The sequence below is a fragment of the Petaurus breviceps genome, unplaced genomic scaffold (assembly GCF_028583685.1).
Source record: "Petaurus breviceps papuanus isolate PSGF00001 unplaced genomic scaffold, PetGlider_PUasm1.0 172, whole genome shotgun sequence".
Taxonomy (NCBI): Eukaryota; Metazoa; Chordata; class Mammalia; order Diprotodontia; family Petauridae; genus Petaurus; species Petaurus breviceps.
In genome coordinates, this window is record NW_027185755.1 from 3,281,227 (window position 1) to 3,299,932 (window position 18,706).

General features: G+C 44.9%; 1 protein-coding gene across 1 annotated transcript in view; it reads left to right on the forward strand.

Annotated features, from left to right (window-relative positions):
* The window catches only part of CACNA1A (calcium voltage-gated channel subunit alpha1 A), a 255,077-nt gene that overhangs the window by 143,629 nt on the left and 92,742 nt on the right, over positions 1 to 18,706 (forward strand). The window contains exons 9-17 of the mRNA XM_069082950.1: positions 1,845 to 1,901; positions 2,895 to 2,984; positions 6,284 to 6,493; positions 10,003 to 10,115; positions 10,442 to 10,554; positions 10,820 to 10,951; positions 11,209 to 11,281; positions 13,094 to 13,211; positions 13,818 to 13,885. Of these exons, the coding sequence (XP_068939051.1) occupies positions 1,845 to 1,901; positions 2,895 to 2,984; positions 6,284 to 6,493; positions 10,003 to 10,115; positions 10,442 to 10,554; positions 10,820 to 10,951; positions 11,209 to 11,281; positions 13,094 to 13,211; positions 13,818 to 13,885 (974 nt within the window). The remainder of the gene's footprint in view (positions 1 to 1,844; positions 1,902 to 2,894; positions 2,985 to 6,283; positions 6,494 to 10,002; positions 10,116 to 10,441; positions 10,555 to 10,819; positions 10,952 to 11,208; positions 11,282 to 13,093; positions 13,212 to 13,817; positions 13,886 to 18,706) is intronic.

Genomic DNA, 18,706 nt, shown 5'->3' on the forward strand with positions numbered 1-18,706 from the left:
TAACTCTCTGCAGTCTGACTTCTGACTTCATCATTCAGTTGAAATATGCTCTCCCCAATGTTACCAATGATCTTTTAATCTGCCATATCTAATGACCTTTCCTCAGTCTTCATCCTTCTTGACCTCTCTGCCCCCTTTGACACTGTGGATGCTGTCTTCTTTCTAGGTCTTCACAACACTGCTCCTCTCCTGGTTCTCCTCCCACTTATAAACCACTCCTCTAGGCTGCTCCCATTATGGGTATCACCCAAGATTCTGTCATGGGCCCTCTTCTCCCTCTATAATCCTGCATAAAATTTGGCTTTGTGATCTCATCAGATCCAATGGATTCAGTTATCATCTCTTAACTAATGATATTCAGATCTACTTATCTAGCACTAACTTCTCTGCTCACCCCCACTTTCAAATTTCAACTGCCTGGTGAATATCTCAAACCAGATGCCCTATAGACATCTTAAACTCAATGTGTCCAAAACCGACCTCGTTATCTTTCCCTCTAAACCTCCTCGCCCCACCCCCCGCCCAACCTTCCTATTACTGCCAAGGGCACCATCATCCTCCCAGCCATTCAGATCACACCATAGGTGCCATCTTTGACTCCATACTCTCTTTCAGTCTCCATATCAATTCTTCAAATGAGATAATTATCATAAAAGGCTTAGCACAGTGCATGGCTCATAGTAAGTGCCATATAAATGCTAGCTATCATCATTTTTATTATTATCACCTGTTGCTAAGTCCTATTTGTTCTACCTTCTAAACATCTCTTGCCAAGACCCCCTTCACTCCTTCAGCTCTGCCACCACCTTAGTATAAGCCATCATCACCTGACATCTGGACTATTGCGGTAGCCCGCGGGTGGGTCTGCCTACTTCAGGTCTTTCTCCCTTCCATTCCATCATTTATCCAGCTGTCAAAATGATCTTCCTAAAGTGCAGATCTGATCATGTCTCTCACACACACACACACACACACACACACACACACACACACACACACTTACACACACATTTGATAAACTCCAGTGACTCCCTATCAAATCAAATATGAAAGATCAAATCCTCTGTTTGGTTTTTGGAACCCTTTATAACCTGGCCCCACCCTGCCTTTCCAGTCTTCTTGCCCCCACCCTCCCCATCCAGTGACATTGGCTTCCTTTCTGTAGCTCACCCAAGACACTCCATCTCCTGACTCCAGGCATTTGTCCTGGCTATCTCCCATACCTGGAATAGCCCGCCCCCCTTCTCATCTCCACTTCCTAGTGTCCATGACTTCCTTCTAGTCCTAGCTAAAGGCCACCTTCTGCAAGAGGCCCTTCCCTCTTGCCTCCCTTCTAAGATTATCTGCAGTTTATCCTGGAGGTAGTGTATTTGTGCAAAGCTGTGTTTGCTTATTGTGTCCTCTTTCGTTTCCGAGCTCTTGGAGGGACTGTGGGATTTTTTTGTTCTTCTATCCATCCCTAGTGCTTAGCACAGTGCCTGGCACTTAGTGAATGCTTGATAACTTGGTTTGACTGTAGGAATCAGCTGGTCATAATTTCGCTGCTCAGGCTCTTATTCCCATTGTAAAAGAACTCTGGAGACTGGGAAAAAAAAAAGCCCTTTGTGGCATTCTTTCAAAAGCCAAAGGGGCACTCTGTGGAAGTCCCTCAGTTCTTATTCCAGGGCAGCAGCATTTATTCCCTGGAGACTTTTCTTCCCCAAGAGAACCCACTCTGACTTGGTCTGCAACCTTCCCAGGCCATCTGGGATGTGATTCCAGGCCAAGCGTGGGTCCTGGCCCTGTGAGGGGGAAATTCCATCTGTCTGACTGCAGGAGGTTAATTTGCTCTTCTTTTCCCTCAGAAGAAGTGATATTAGCAGAAGATGAAACCGATGGCGAGCAGAGACACCCCTTTGATGGTAACTCCTCTGAGTTTGACATGCTATGTGATAGAGGACATGCTAGGGAAACACCGGGTGGTGGGGGCTTCCAAGGTAGGCCACTCCTGGCCAAGGGCCATCTTAGGAGATGCTCTAGGAGCTATGCCTAGAACAATCTAACAATCACAAGAGTTAGCTTGTGGGGACGGAGAATGATGGGAGCCTCCCTCTTAAGGCTGATTTGTGATAGACAAATGGGGCAGCATTGTAAATCTAGAATTCTGTCTCTGAAGCTATACTTTGCATTCTAGTATGGGAAACTCCACCCGATCAGGTTTCTTATTTGGGAACTTGTTATTCAGAATTGACAACAAAGCTGCTTTTAATTGGAGATTCTGTTAGCTAAGAGGTAGAGTCAAGAACTAGAGCTGCGTATCAGTCAGTTACAAAGAAATACATTATTGGCTAATGAAAATTAAAGCAACTCATGTGGGAGTCTAAATGGCTCTCTCCAAAGATTGTTTGTCATTATATTAAACTGCCCCAAGTTTGAATTGCACAACTGAGCCCCAGAAGGAATTGAGAAGAAGCGTCCAGAAGGCAAATTTCAGTTCAATATAAAGAAAAACTTCCCAACAATTGGAACTTATAAAAATGGAATGGGCTATCTTGGAGTTAGTGGAGTCCCCCATTACCGGTCTTTGAGCAAAGGAGACCATCTGTCAGGGGTTTCATAAGGAAGTTATATTAAAGCAGGGATTAATCTAGCTTGTCCCTAGGGTCCCTTTCAACTGAGAGTACCTGTAATTCAGTAACTCACTTCTGAGACTGGGCCCAAATGCTTAGATGGATACCCCAAACTCTTTCTTTGGCTCCCCAGCCAAAGTTCTGGAGGGAACAGGGCAGAAGCCATTTCCCTAACAAAGCTCCTCAGACTTCACAAAGAGCAGTTTCTGAGAACATCAAGAGAGTGCCAAGACTGGAGCAACAAGAGTAATGTCTTTTTCTCTTGCCATGTTCCTATTGTTGGAGCTCTGCGGAGAGCCACCATAAAGAAAAGCAAGACAGACCTGCTCAACCCTGAAGAAGCCGAGGACCAGTTGGCTGACATGGCCTCAGTGGGTGAGTTTTTCTCTCTCACAGGAGGCTTGGTTAGGAGAATGGAGGGTTTGGGAGAATCCAACGCTTTTTCTCATGGTACCTTCCCTTTCCACCAGCCTCTCAGAAACAAGTGGTCTAAGGTTTTCATTTTTAGGGGCCTTAATATTAAAAAAAGATCTTAGGGGGCGGCCAGGTAGCACAGCGAGTAAGAGCACCAGCTCCACTGTCAGGATGACCTGGGAATCAAATCCGGGCTCAGATACTCAGCACCACACCCAGAAATAACTGACCGTGTAAACTTGAGCAAGTTACTTAACCCCAATTGCTTTAAAAAACAAAAAGATCTTAGGCTGTATTTGAAGAGATAACAGGGTCCAGAGCAAGGGAGGTGACATACCTTCTGAACTGTATCTTGGAGACAGGATATTGACACAAACTATAGTCTTTCCATAGGAGGGAAGCCAGTCTTGAGAAGGGAAACCAGACCGTCCTATAATATTGTAGGTGAACTGGGGTTGATGTACTTGGACAGGACAAGACTTAGCAAGGTCACAATAACCACTTCAAGTATTAGAAGGGCTGTCATGTGGAAAGTATTAAATGTATTTTTCTTGGTCTCAGAAGTCAGAACTGGAAATTGCACAGATGTAGATTTTACCTCTCCATAAGGAAAAATTTTCTAATAGTTTGAAATGCTATTGACTTTAAGAGTTTAAAAAAATGGAATAGGTTGCCTTGGGAGATAGGTGGTTCTTCCTCACTAAAGGATGATGGACTTGGCAAAGTATATAGAAAAAATGCCCATTCAGGTTTGGGTTGAACTTGGAGACTTCTGGAGTCCCTTCTAACGTTAAGGTTCTGTGATTCTGTGAAACCTGGGATGGGGAAGGAGGAAGAGGAGGAGTACTCAGGGAGACAGAGAGAGAGAAAGGAGAAATGGCATTGGAAGTTCTTCTCTCAGCAAAATACAGCTGAGAGATTAGGACTAATGATACCTCCACAGGCAGTTTCCTTAGGCAGTAATATAGTGACATGAATAGGTTTAGTCAACAAATGTTGGCCAGGTACATAGTAAAGATCAGGTGCTGTGGACAATATAAAGGTACATGAATCAGGGAGGTGCTAACAGTAAATCTAGTCATGGTGATGAGATATACAAATAAAGGCAGCGGCCAGCACCTGGTGACCCCCATCTATACCTCCCAGTGGTCCCCATCTATAGTTCCTGGTGGTCCCTGTCTATATTCCCGGTGGTCCCCATCTCTAGCTCCTGGTGACCCTAATTTATAGCACCCAGACACTTAGACCATCCTGAAAGCGGACAAATGAACTTCCCATACCCAATTAGCTTATTGATATGCTCTCCATAAAGCTCTGTCCCCTCCACTGCTAGTATCATTCCAGCTCAGTATTTTCTTTCTAACCCACAAAAGTTCCTCAGGGATAGTTAGAGCTAAAGGGAGGGGGAGAGACATTGTAGACATTGACCATGAGGGAGCAAGCATGAAGATGATTGAGACTTTGAACCTGGATGATTGGGGGGGAATAGTGGTGCTCCTAACAAGAGGAGAAACATTATGGGGCAGAGGAAAGATCATTGGATAAGGGGTCAAAAGACCAGAATTCTGCACAACCTCTTCTATTTACTCATTGTATGAACTCAGGCCAGTTACCTAAATTCTCTGAGTGTCAACTTCCTCGTTTGTAAAATGGGAGCAATTCTTGTCCTGCTTATCTCAAAGGGTTGTGATAAATCATACACACACACATATGTATGTGTATGTATATACATGTGCGTATGTATGCACATATGTGTGTGCATGTGTATTTGTGTGTATTGTATACATATTATACATAGATGAACACCGTGAAACACCATATAAATGTAAATGATCATTATGCTACCTTACACATAGTAGGCACCTAATGAATTTTGCTTTTTTTTTTAGAGGGCAACTGGGGTTAAGTGACATGTCCAAAGTCACACGGCTAGTAAGTGTTGTCAAGTGTCTGAGGCCGGATATAAACTCAGGTCCTCCTGACTCCAGGGCTAGTGCTCTATTCACTGCGCCACCTAGCTGCTCCCTAATGAATTTTTCTTGAATGAATGAATAAATTAATGTTAAGAAAAATAGGAAAGAAGAGTTTCTCTGGAGGTAGAGGGGACATAAATTTGGGACAAATTGGATGTCAGAGGGCAACTGCAGATAAAGATCTGGAGCTCAAAAGGCAGTTCAAGACTAAAAAAAGATTGGGGAGCCCACGGCTGGAATCCTCTTCCTTTCACCCTTCTTGGTGAGGTCAGATGAGGTCTCCTGCTCTCTGTTCTCCAGCCTCCAGCCCTGAATTCTCATTCTCTTTAAAGAGCTCCCAACACTGTAGTCCCCCACTGGACCTGACTTCATCAAGCCCTGCTTGGGCTGTTTCTCAGAGCCTTTGGCTGGCTTGATTTACATAGCTTTAGAAGTTGGTGTCCCCATATCGGGCCCAGAGCTGAAATCAGAGTCTTAATTTTTATTTATTTATTTTTGAGCAGAGCCCTTAACTGTAGCATCGTCATTTCTTTCTGTTGGTGGTCCTTTGCCCTTAGACGACTCAGCAAAAGACTAGAGCATCATTGCAAGAGCCCAGTTCTTTAATTCAGGGTTTTAGGAAAATAAATGTATATATTGGTCATAGCAGCTTGCTCCCAGAGCTTTCACTGTGTCGTGCCTGCCAGGCAGATGGTATTGTTTCCAAAGTCAGAGGTCTGTCAAACTAAGGCCCCTTCTTCTTAGACTGTCCATATCTATGTCCAGATGTCCACCCATGCTCCTGAAACCCTACCCAGAATCCTACATACAGGATTACCTTTTGCCTTCACTCACTGTGTGTCCTTAGCCATGGACTGGAGTTAGGGTGATGCCTCTCTCACTGCCCCCTTCCTCAGTGCCCCCACACCCCATCCCAGGCAGCTGTCCCAAACACCAGCTTCTATGCCACAGAAACCCCTGTGTGGGGATGCAGAGTCAGACTCAGTCCCCACCTAAGCTGGTAAGCAAATGGCCTCAAGAGACAGACAAGTGCAAGGCATCATTGACATTATGAGATATAATGTTTTTTATGCCGTTAATTTCAGGGAGATCTCCTTCCTGTAAGAGTCCCAGCTGCAGAGTGGAGGAGGCTGAGGTGGGGTGTGGGGGGCATTAATATTCCCTGAGGCTGGTGGCTAATTGACTCTCTGGCCCCTGGCCTCGCCCCAGGCTGAGTTATGGATTGCTTTCCTCACCAAAAGGGCCTGCTGAGACTAGCCTGACATTTTCCTTTCTCCCCTTTGACAGGTTCTCCCTTTGCCCGAGCCAGTATTAAAAGTGCCAAGCTGGAGAACTCGACTTTTTTTCATAAAAAGGAGAGGAGAATGCGCTTCTACATCCGCCGCATGGTCAAAACTCAGGCCTTCTACTGGACAGTCCTCAGTCTGGTAGCACTCAACACGCTGTGTGTTGCTATAGTTCACTACAACCAGCCAGATTGGCTATCTGACTTCCTCTGTGAGTGGGTCTTTTGGTTTCTTCTCCTCTTTCTCCTAAAATTCCTTTTCTTCCACCTACGCATTCCTCTTCTTTGTCTTTTCTTAAAGTCCCCCACTCCTCCCTTGAGTTGTTTGTTACAACCAGGCATCTGGATGGTGCAGTGAATAGAGTGGCTGCCTCAGTTTCCTCATCTGTAAGATGAAGATCATAATAGCAACTACCCCCAAGGGTTGTTGTGAGGATCAAACAATATTTTGGGGATGAGAGGAAAGGTAATTGGGGTTAAGTGACCTGCCCAGAATCACACAGTTACTGATTTGAACTCAGATCATCCTGTCTCCAGGGCCAGTGCTCTACCCATTTTGCCACCTAGCTGCCCCTAAATGAGATATTATTATCTTTTATTTGTCTTTGGAGGGGGGAAGGTAGGGCAATTGGGGTTAAGTGACTTGCCCAAGGTCACACAGCTAGTTTTTGTGTTAAGTGTCTGAGGCCAGATTTGAACTCAGGTCCTCCCGACTCCTGGGCTGGTGCTCTATTCACGGTGCCACCTCGCTTCCCCTAAATGAGATATTATTTTTAAAGTGCTTTGCAAACCTCATTGAGCCATATAAACATTATCTATTATTACTTTACCACCATTCATTCTTTTATATGTGTGTGTATGTGTATACACTTGACACATAGTGGCACTTCCTTAGTGCTTGTTTCTTGATTATATCTGTCCCTCTAGGTTTTTTTCCTGCAGTTACTATTGTCACTCTTACTACTACATCTCCTCCCCCACTGACTGTGCCGCTGATCCTAGCCAAAACCCAGCACAGCTGGATTTCCTTCTTCACTCTGTCTTTGCTGCCCAATTTTTTTGTAGCAGCCTGGGAAGGTCTCTAACCACTTCCACTACCCATTTTCCCCCACCAAGACCTAGACTTTGATTCAAAATCAGAAGGGCCTGGGGTCAAGTCCCACATTTCTTGCTCTGTCTAGAGCAAGTCACAGAACCTTAGTAGATTTCCCTTTCCTCAACTAGAAGAACAATAGCTATAGCACTTTATATATAATATCTGTAAAAAGGAGAGTTGAACCAGATGCCTCTAAGGTTGAGTTCTCTAGTTCTAGGTGTAATCCAGTATTCTAAAGTGAGAGGCTGGGTGATGATACAGAAGAGAAAGAGTAGGGCAAGAGAGATGACCTGTATTTTTAGTATTTTTTCAGCCTATCTGTTGTATATCTCTGCCTTTCTCTTCCTCCTTTGAAGCCCTTATTCAATTTTTAATTTCCCTTTTCTTTCCCTTTTGAATTCCAATCACTTGGGCTCAGTCTGGGAAACTCCTCCCTGCAGAGCCCCTGGTCAGTGCCCTACAGGGTCCTGACTTAGTCCCAGGATGTTCAGAGGCTACCGCAGCCAGAGGCTGTATCAGCAGTCCCAGAATGTTGCCCTTCGCAATGAAGATAGAGAGCCTATGGGTCTCTCCATGCCTGGACTAGCAGACAGAGGAACCCAGGCATGCTCAATAAAAGAAAAGAGGTTAAAGGTGGGGGAACCTCTGACCAAGATGAAAATAAAGAGCTTTGGGCAATTCATAAGCACTTGAAATCCAAACTAGAGTAAACTTTGTAGGGAAAAAAGAAAGTTAATCCCACCACCTCCATCTCCACCTCCACCAGGAGAAGAAATTAGTTGAAGGCCCTGGACTAGGAAGGGGACTCTTGACTTTGGTTTCTAAGGAGTCTCTGTGAACTTTTGTCTTGCAGCTGCTCTTCCCCCTCTGCTTCCCTTCCAAGCCTGACTAAAATGAGGGTAGACTGGTAGGTTCTAGGGTCGTAAGATCTGCCTTTCGGACCTGGGCTATCTCAGCCTGCGGAGGGAGAAGAGTTTACCCAGTGGACAGCCTGAGTACAGGGAACAGCAAGAGTTAATGGAAAGGGTGTCTCTTAACTAAACCACAACCCCTGCCCATCCCCTGTAATTTCACTGTTCCCGATTGGCTTGGTACAGGAAGCTTGGAAAGAAGAGGGCCCTGACCCAGTTCCAGCTTAAGCAATTATATTCTGCCTCCCTGAAGGCTCCTCAGGAATGAGGATTCTTTACATCCTGTCTCTAACTTCTGGCTTAGGAGAATGGTCCTCTGTTATTCTCCCCAGGCAGTGGTTTTATTTGTCCTGGTTTGGGGAGGCCTGGAGATGGACCTGGGGTACAAGAGAAAGAGCCCTGGGCTGGGACTGCCATCAACTTGGTGCGTGGCTCTGGGCAAGTCATTCACCTTCCTTCCCTTGTCCATGACACGAAAAGATTAGAGTCCCCTCATGCTTTACTTCCTCCGCTCCGACCAGCTCTTCTATGGCCTCCTAAACAGATGCCTCATTAGAGCTACGCATGTGTGATTTTTCTTCCTAATCAGCTTCCCCTCTCCCTTCCAGTTCTATCACCTATGAATCACGATTAAATAAATTTGACCTTTTCCCCCGCCCTGGCTCATCTTCATGTGTCCAACTAGGACCTCAATTCCATCCCTATAATTTTCTGGACCAAAATACCCCTTCTCAGCCTCTGTGTATTCTTCTATGTGTGTAGTTCCCCCCACCACCATTGGATTGTAAGCTCCTTGAGGGCAGGGACTGTCTGCTTTTGTAGTTGTACCCCCAAACTTAACACAGTACTGGTCACATATAAAGTGCTTCATAAATGGTTTTTTCATTCGTTTATTCATTCTGGTTCCCATCTATCACTGTTTTTAAATTTTCATTTGGATTTTTACATGGTTTTTAATCAACAAGTATTTATTAAGCCTCAAATTTGTGCTAGGCACATAGGGGATGCAAGTACAAAGATAAAACAACTTCCACTTGCAAATACTTGCATTCTAAGAGGAAGATAACAAGTAACCCTGTTATATGTTATAATTATACACAGTAAAGGTAGAACCAATAATCCAAAAGATCAGGTTATGCCGAAGTGCCCTGCATCAGATTTTGGTTTGTGTGATGGATTCCTGTAACTCCATTATATAGAGATTTTCATCATTGGGAGAGGAAGTGGAGAAGCTGGAATATTTTTTTTTTCCCTCATGAGAGGACCAACTAACTCTTGCTTCATTCAGCTTCAGTTTGGGTTATGATATCACTGTTTCCAGTACCAGTGTTATTTTTTTTAATGTCACTGTAATATCATTGGTTCAGGGCAAAACCACAAACTACAGAAAGTCCTGAAGACCTAACTTAGAGTACCAGCTAGACCTTTTCATGAGATTTGCTCATTTTTGCTCCCCCTGAGATTCTTTTGGATGAATAGGGACATTAGAAATTATCCTTCCCCTTTCCCAGGGGGAAAACTGAGGCCCAGGAGAACATGGCATTTACACAATGAGTCACCAACCAGGCCAGAAGCCTATGAAGCACCAAGTTCAAGATTGGGACTGAGGGTAAAAGTGTCAAGTGTCCCTAGGATCCTTCCAGAGGAAGAGCTGTGTGGAAACCCCAAAGGCTAATGGTTTTTTTTTTCTGTTTCCCTTCTCTCTCACTTCCAGACTATGCAGAATTCATTTTCTTAGGACTCTTTATGTCCGAAATGTTTATAAAAATGTACGGGCTTGGGACAAGGCCTTACTTCCACTCCTCCTTCAACTGCTTTGACTGTGGGGTAAGTTCTAGAGAGATCTGCCTGTTCAGCCTTTGCCTAGAACCAGCTGGGGCTGTAGGAGTAGGAGATGGAGGCTGGGAGAATGTTCTAGTAGCAATTTCTCCACCTCCCCCGAGGGTAGCAAGAAACCAACCCTCCAAGGTTCAGGGTATAATTTCTAAGTTGGCAGTAGGGAAGTAAGGCAGAAATGAAGAGAGACCTTGCTGGTGCAGTCAGGGACCACAGTGGGAAATTTCTAAGGGCCATTTTTACCATAGGAAAATGGCAGCAGTGGTAATAGAGGAACCACTGTCACTGGGTATCCAACCAACTGCTTTCTGCTCCAGGTCATCATCGGGAGCATTTTTGAGGTTATCTGGGCTGTGGTGAAACCTGGAACATCATTTGGGATCAGTGTGCTACGAGCTCTCAGGTTACTGCGTATTTTCAAAGTCACAAAGTAAGTCCTCTCTGTTCCCTGCTCCCCTGATATCCTAAGTGGGAATGCAAGGAAAGGAGGGGGGGTCCAAACACTTGCCAGGAACCAGTGGAGTGACAGGGCATGGAGGTTAGGAGTGGAAGAGGGGTCTGGAAAGCCATGGAAGTTTTCAGATCTGTTGGGGTGGGGGGGGGGAGTGTTGGCATCAGAGCCATTCTCCCATTGTCCCCCTACCTGCTTGGCCTGGCCAGGAGTAACCATCGGTAACTGTGTCTTCTGTCGGTAGATACTGGGCTTCTCTCAGGAACCTGGTCGTGTCCCTCCTGAACTCCATGAAATCCATCATCAGCTTGTTATTCCTCCTCTTTCTTTTCATTGTTGTGTTTGCCCTTTTGGGAATGCAGCTCTTCGGAGGCCAGTAAGTGTTCAGCATCCTGACAGCCCCCTCCTTGCAGCACCCGCTCACATCTGCCCTTTTCCAAAGCCCTTCGTTCCTTCATGTCCCATCGGAGCAGGATTGCCACCTCTCTTACCCGTTTGGGCCATTTTGAAAAATTTCCTCCTGGGCTCCTGGTGTCATCGCTACCGGTGACTTGTCCCTGTGTGGCAAATTGGTGGGAAAAGCCTTGGGGAGCTTTGGGGCACGAAAACAATGTTAGTTTCTATCTTGTACAGGTTCAATTTTGATGATGGAACGCCTCCTACCAATTTTGACACTTTTCCAGCAGCAATAATGACAGTATTTCAGGTATGGTTCCTGCCCTGCCCCCTCTGCCCACCTTGATTAAGTCTAGAAGCCTGTTCATTACTGTAATTGTGGAGGTGGTTTTTTAGTCACATACTGAGGATAGCTAAGATGCTGGAAGGCATTTCAAAGAACTGATCAGAGATTAAACCCCTCTTCCTCTTCCTCTTCTTCCCCTTCTCCTCCCCCTCCCTTCATTTCCTCTCCTCTCCTGAACCTCAAGTTGTGTATTTCTCTCTCCTTTCCTTTCCTCTCATTCTTCCTCTCCCTTTTCCCCATCCTCACTTTTACCTTTCCTTCACTCTCTCCTTCATCTTCCCATCCCTCACCTTCATTCTCTCTCTCCTTCCTTACCTTTCTCCTTTCCTTTCCCACTTCCTTGTTCTCCCCCATCCCTGTCACTGACTTGAGTCAAAACAATAATTCTTACCTTCTTAAGCTTTGAGGGCCTGGGGCAAAGAGTAGAGACAGAGCCAGAGGGGCCACACATGGTGCCCAAAGCCTAAGAAGCTTCCAACCAAAGCCTTATGCTCTGAGGGGTGGCACTGTCTGGTGGAAAGGCCGGGATTTAGAGGCAGAGGATTTAGATTCAAATGCCAGTTGTGCCACTCATTGCCTGTGAGACCTTGGAGAAGTCAGATAACCTCCTTGAGCCTTGATTTCTTCATCGGTAAAATAAGAGGATTGGACACCACTGACCTCTAAGATTCCGTCCAGTTCTACATTTATGAACCTATGATGATGGGGGAAGGGAGCACAGGTAAAGCTTACTTTACCTCATTCCTCAAGCAGAGTAGCTTCAGCATGGAGAAAAGCCAAAGAGGGCTTGGGGAGAAAGGCCCTGCTTCAATTTCTAGGAATGCCGTAAGCTTTTTGAAGGGCCTTCAAGAGGTTCTACCTTCTTCTAAAAAAAAAACCCCAAAAAACAAACCATGTGAGCTGGATGTAGGAGGGAGACAGCATGGGCAGACCTGGAGTCAGGAAAGACCTGGGTTTGAATCCTGCCTCTGATGGGACTCTTTGGGCAAGACTTTTACCTTTTGGAGAGATGAGAATAATAATGCCTGTAGTGCCTACTTTACAGGGCTGTTAGGAGAATCAACAGGCAGACAGCTAGCTAGCTAGGTAGATAGATTATACATATATGTGTGTGTATATGTACGTTTGTATATGTGTGTGTCTATATGTATAAATGTGTCTATATATGTGTGTCTATGTGTGTCTATATATGTATGTATGTCTATATATATATATTTCCATAGCATAGTAGAACTTTTTAAAAAGATTGCACATGAAACTACAAATCTATTTTAAATATATAATAAGAGTTATCATGTAACTTTCTTTTTTCCCTTTTTTCCTCTTGCCCCATCCCCACCCTAGAGATGGCTGCCATTAGACACAAATATGTATGTATAGATACACACATGTGTATATACATACACACATATATGTAAGGTGTGTGCATGCACACATGTGTGTATAATATGTGTACGTGTATATTTAAAATCATCACATGCCTGCTTCTGTTTACCAGTTCTAGCTTTAAGAATCTGGATCCAGAATTGAGGGCGAGACGACAGTGAGCTAAGCCGACCTGTAGGCAGCACTCTTGACACATTTTTTCTCCTAGCAAAAATGTGAGCCAGGATTCTGAACAGCATTCCCCACAAGGCAACTGAGGCCAGAGTTTGCCTTTAGGATAGGAATTTGCTTGTCTCACCATAACAGCGAAGTGTCTGAGTCTACGGAGAAGACCCCTCTGGCTGTGGAGCTGAGAAGGGCATTGATTTCATCTTTGGGGATTTTTTTTAGATCTTGACTGGAGAAGACTGGAATGAGGTGATGTATGACGGGATCAAATCTCAAGGGGGTGTCAAAGGGGGCATGGTGTTCTCCATCTATTTCATTGTGCTGACCCTCTTTGGGAACTGTATCCTTTGGGGGACCTGATGATATGGGGGAAGAGAGAGAGAATAGGAAGTCTGCAGCAGGGAGGGTCTATGTACACAGGTTGTAGTGGGGCATGGAGGATGTGAATGGATGTATACATAACTGGCCAAGAATATGCAGAATATGGCTCAGGGGACTTGAAGTCAGCAGGACCTGAGTTCCAATCCTGCCAAAGACACTTAACTGTGTGACTTTGGGCAAGTCACTTAAACACTGTCTGCCCCTATTTCCTCATCTGGAGAAAATGGGAATCACAGTAGCACCTACTTTGTTGTGAAGATCAAATGAGATAACCTTAAAGTACTATATAAATGCTAGTTACTATTATTATTATTAATCATCAATGAATAGATTTCTGCACTTGGAATCAGGAAGACCTGAGTTCAAATTCTGCCTCAGACACGTTGAAGTTGTGTGACCTTGGGCAAGTCACTTTAGCTTCTCTTAGACTCAGTTTTTTCATTTGTAAAATAAAGTGGGTGGACTCAGTGGCCTCCAATGTCCCTCTCAGATCGTAATCTATGATTTCGTGACATTATTGTCCTTTGACTGTCTCTGGCTCTTTCCTTGACTACTGGCTCCCCAGATACCCTACTGAACGTGTTCTTGGCTATCGCGGTGGATAACCTGGCCAACGCCCAGGAGCTCACTAAGGTGGAGGCGGTGGGAGAATGTTTCTCTGGCAAAGTTACCACCTGCTCATGCCTGATCAGGACAATCTAGTGGAAGGGGAGCCTGTGGAGATGGGGGGGGCGGGGGGAGGACCTGGAGGAGCACCAAAACCTTGTGGAGCACAGGATCAAAATGTGCGTTCTAGATCCCGAGGAGGAAAGGAAGGGAGGTATGACAGAAGGAAACGGGCATTTATTAGACACCTACTATGTGCCAGGCACTGGGCTAAAGTACTCTGCAAATATTATCTCAGCTGGGAAGTTCCCAGCTAAGAAGCCAGCTAGCCATAAACAGTCCAACCTCCCTAGACTAGAGGGTGAGAGGGAAGCAAGGCCCTCGGAGGATTCAAAATAGCCTTGAGTTCCCTCCCTAGGAGCCCACGAGGCTGGCTTACATATCCCTCACCTGTATTCTCATCAGACAAATTCTGGGGCTAGTCTGATGATGCTGGGCCTTCAAAATGAACTGAGGAGTCCAAATAAGTCCTTAGATACCTACTACCTGTGTGACCTTAAGCTAGTCACTAGATTCTGTTTGCCTCAGTTTCCTAAACTGCAAAATGGGGATAATAACAGACCCCTGTCTCCTCCCAGGGTCATTGTAAAGATCAAATGAGATGATATTTGTAAAGCACCTAGTACAATGCCTAACACGTAGTAAGCACTATATAAATGGAAATAATGTTGGTGATTGGAGTCTAGAGTGTGATTTCTCAGTCTGCCTGGAATCTGTGGATAAAGAGGCAGGACAATGAAGATTTGGAGTCAGGAGACCTATGTTGGTTTGAATCCAGGTTCTGTTATTTACCCCCTGTGTGACCCTGAGCAAGTCCCTTACCTTCTCTGCTTCTACACCCTCATCTTCAAAATGAAGAGGTTGGTAAAGTCCCTTCCAAGCTCTAAAGAGAGACATTTTCTATCTTCCATAGATCTTGCATACTGGGCTAGCATCATTCTCTCTCCCTACATCCTCCAAAACTTGTGAGTTGATAATGTACCCAGAGGACAGTCTTGTTTTAATATCTGTTAAAGGCAGATGGGTTTGAGGAGATGGTAGTACAGTAGATAGAACATTGGGCTTGGAATTAGGAAGTCTCATCTTCATGAATTGAAATACAGCCTCAGACACTTACCAGCTGTATGGCTCTGGGCAAGTCACTTAACCCTGGCTGCCTCAGTTTCCTCATATGTAAAATGATCTGAAGAAGGAAATGGCAAGCCACTCTGGTATCTTTGCCTAGAAAACCCCAAATGGGGTCACAGAAAGTTGAACGTGACTGAAAAATGACTGAACACATGAAAAAAAAAGCTTACTTTAGATACAAAATGAATGACTCCTCAACTGCCCACCCCAAATGGTCTTTCAGGCAGTTATTGTTTCCTGTTCTGGCTTTGGGCTACTGAATTGTCTAAGCTGTTTTCCAGTGATTGGGAATTGTGCCATCTTTGCCCTAAAAGCTAGCTCTTCCTTCTTGATGTTTCTAGCTATTGGACTGTCTGGGAGCCCTATTCATTTGACAAGCACCTTGACCTACTATGTGCAAAGTGCTAAGAGAACTATAGAGTAAAAAATGTTACAGTCCCTGTCCTCAAGAGGCTTACAATAGAGTTTCACTCAGAGGTACCCCAGAGGGGGAGCGAAGGAGAAATATCCCCCACAAAAAACTTTGCATCCCTTAATTTAAGTACCCATTACATGGCTCCTGGAAACCTGCAACCAGCCAGATAATGAATCTACCCTTTATCTAGCAAAGGATGGAGAGTGATTTTTAAGTCTAGCATTAGTCTGGAGTAAAAAGGATTCTTGGAATCACATTTAGCTATAGAGACCTGCTTGACTGGGCTAGAAGCAGGCTGTCTACACTGTATACTTGAGACTTTGTTTGCTGAGAGGTGATTCAGTGTGAGAAGAGCCTTTACCATGCACTCACAAAAAGATCCAGGAGTACATGCCTGGGGATAAGCAGTGAGATAGATTTGGCCTTCCAACTCTTCTCCTGCCTCAATTCTTCTAAATCCATCCTTTGTCCTTGTTGCTATCTACTAATCCCCCAGTAATTCCCGTTCTCCTTTCATCACCTCTGCTCTCCCTCACTTTCATTACTTCATAGTGTCAATTACCTAATTAACCAATTCAATTATGCACGGCCCTCCACCTTTCAATCCCTCCAATCCTGGGCTGCCCCCACCATCTGCTTTCCCTGCTCCTACTTCTATGCTGCCAAAAGCTGCTGGAAAGAGTCTTGCATCCATGCTAACTGCATCCACTACAAATTCATGCTTTCCTCATCTCAAATGGGCCCTTTCCGTTGCACAACTGTCTTGCTTTTCTTAGATTCTTGATCATCCTTCCCACAATGGCTATTCCAACACACTCACACTCACACACACACTCACACACTCACACACACACACCCCTCACAGCAGGTGACCTTGTCTCCTCCAGGCTGCTGTCCATGGTGAACTTCCTCACCTCTAATTCGCAGCTCATTCTCTTACCCATTCCCTTTTCCTTTGTTTCAATCAGAGAGACAGACAGAGAGAGAGACTGACAGAGAAAGACACAGAGAGACACACAGGGAGAAAGACAAAAGAGACAGAGAGACAAAGGCAGAAACAGGGAGACCCAGAGGGAGAAGGAGAAGAAGAGGGAGGTAGAGAGACAGAGAGAGGACAGAGACAGAGACAGAGAGGCAAAGATAGAAACAGAGGTAGACACACAGAGAGAAAGAGACAGACAGACAGACAGACAGAGATAGAGACAGAGAGAATGGATAGGCTCCCAGAGAAGATGGGATGGATAGGATCATGAAGAGAGGGGCTGGCTTTGAAAAAGAGAAGGGATATCTCTCTCTCCCTCTCTCCCTCTCTCTCTCTCTCTGCCCCCTCCCTCTCCCTCTCCATCTCTCTTCCCCACCTCTCATCTCTCCCTATCTACTACTAAAAACTTCGTACTGCCTACAAATATGCTCAAGTCTCCCCATCTTAAAAAAAAAATTACTTTCTCCTACCATCCCACTGGGCTAATATTCAATGTCTCCTTTTCCCTGCTAAATTCCCAGTCATCCATATCTATTGTTTTTACATCCTCACCAGCTTCTCACTTCTCTACCCCCTTGCAGTCTGGCTTCCAAGCCCACTACAGCACTAAAACTGCTCTGTCAAAAATTACCCAAAATCTCTGAACTGCTAAATCCAGTGGCCTTTTCTCATTTCTTATCCCTGCTTGAATACTCTGCAACTTTTGACACCATCGTCATTGCCCAAATCCCTTTTACTGGTTACTCTGCCCTCTCTTGGTTTCTTTGACATAGGTTCTATGTATCTGGCAGCTTCTTAATATTTTTTGCTGCACCCATCAGATTCTGATCACCTGGGCATGAGTGTTCCCCAAAACTCTGTGCTAGGTGCTCTCCCTTTCTTTATCTACATTTTCTCCCTTGATGATCTGAACTTTTTCTGTGGGTTCAATTATTATCTTGGCACAGGTGATCCTCACATCTCTTTATTTATCCCTCATCTCCCCTGAGCTAACATTACCAACTATGTAGACCTTCAGTATAGCTATTCCAAAAATATTTGTTGATGGATCTCAACATGTCTAAAATGAAATTCATTGTCTTTCACTCTAACTCTGCCCCCTTCCAAACATCCTTGTTTCTGTTTAGGGCACTACCTGAGGATTGATAATCTGAATAGTTCTGGACTCTTCCCCTTTCTCTCCCCCAGCACATCCAGTCAGTCATCAACAAGCATTTAAAAAGCGCTTACTAAATGCCAGGCACAGGGCCAATCTTCAAAGACCTTACACACTTCATGTGTGAAGGAGGCTTCATGTAATAACTAGGTACAGACAAGATACAGACAGGAGAGGAGGAGTGTGATCTTAGAGAGAAATACCCTGCATCTGGGAATATGAAAAAAGGCTCCTACAGAACCTGGGATTCGAGCTGAGAATTGGAAGAGGCCAGTGATGTCAAGAGGCAGGGGTAAGGAGGCAGACCATTCCATGCGTGGGGGGGGACAGCCAGCATAGAAGCACAGAGACAGGAGATAAAGAGTCCTATACAAGGAACAGCACAATAGTTGGCATCACCATCCTGCTGAGTGTGTAGAAGTCAGTAAATATGAGAAATCTGGAAAGGCAGAAGGGAACCAGGTCGTAAAGAATCTTAAAGGCCAAGCAGAGAGTTTATGTCTGATCTTGAAAAATAATAGGAAACCATTGATGTTTATCGAACAAGAGGGGTGACGTAGTCAGACCTACACTTTAGGAAAATCTCTTTGATGGCTGAACAGAGGAGGAATGAGGAGAGACTTGCAGCAGGGTGCCCAATTTGAAGGCTATTGCAGTAGTCCAGGAGGGAGATGATGAGGGCTTGAGCTAGGGTCCTGGCTGTATGAACAACAAGAAGGGACTTATTCAAGAGATGTGGTAAGGATAAAAAATGACAAGATCTAACACCTGATTGGATATGTGTGGTGAGGGAGAATGAGGAATTGAAGAGGGAACTGAGGTTCCAACCCTGGGAGACTAGGAAGATGATGATGCTGTCAACAGTAACAGGACAGTTCAGAAGAGGGGAAGGTTTGGAGGAAATGATGACAATTTCTAGGGGCAGTAAGGTGGCACAGTGGATAGAGCTCCAGCCCTAGAGTCAATGAATCTTAGTTCAAATCTGGTCTCAGATACTTACTAACTGTGTGACCCTAGACAAGTCACTTAACCCTGATTGTGAAAGAAAGAAAAAGAAGTAAAGGAAGGAAGGAAAGAGAGGAAGGAAGGAAGGAAGGAAGGAAGGAA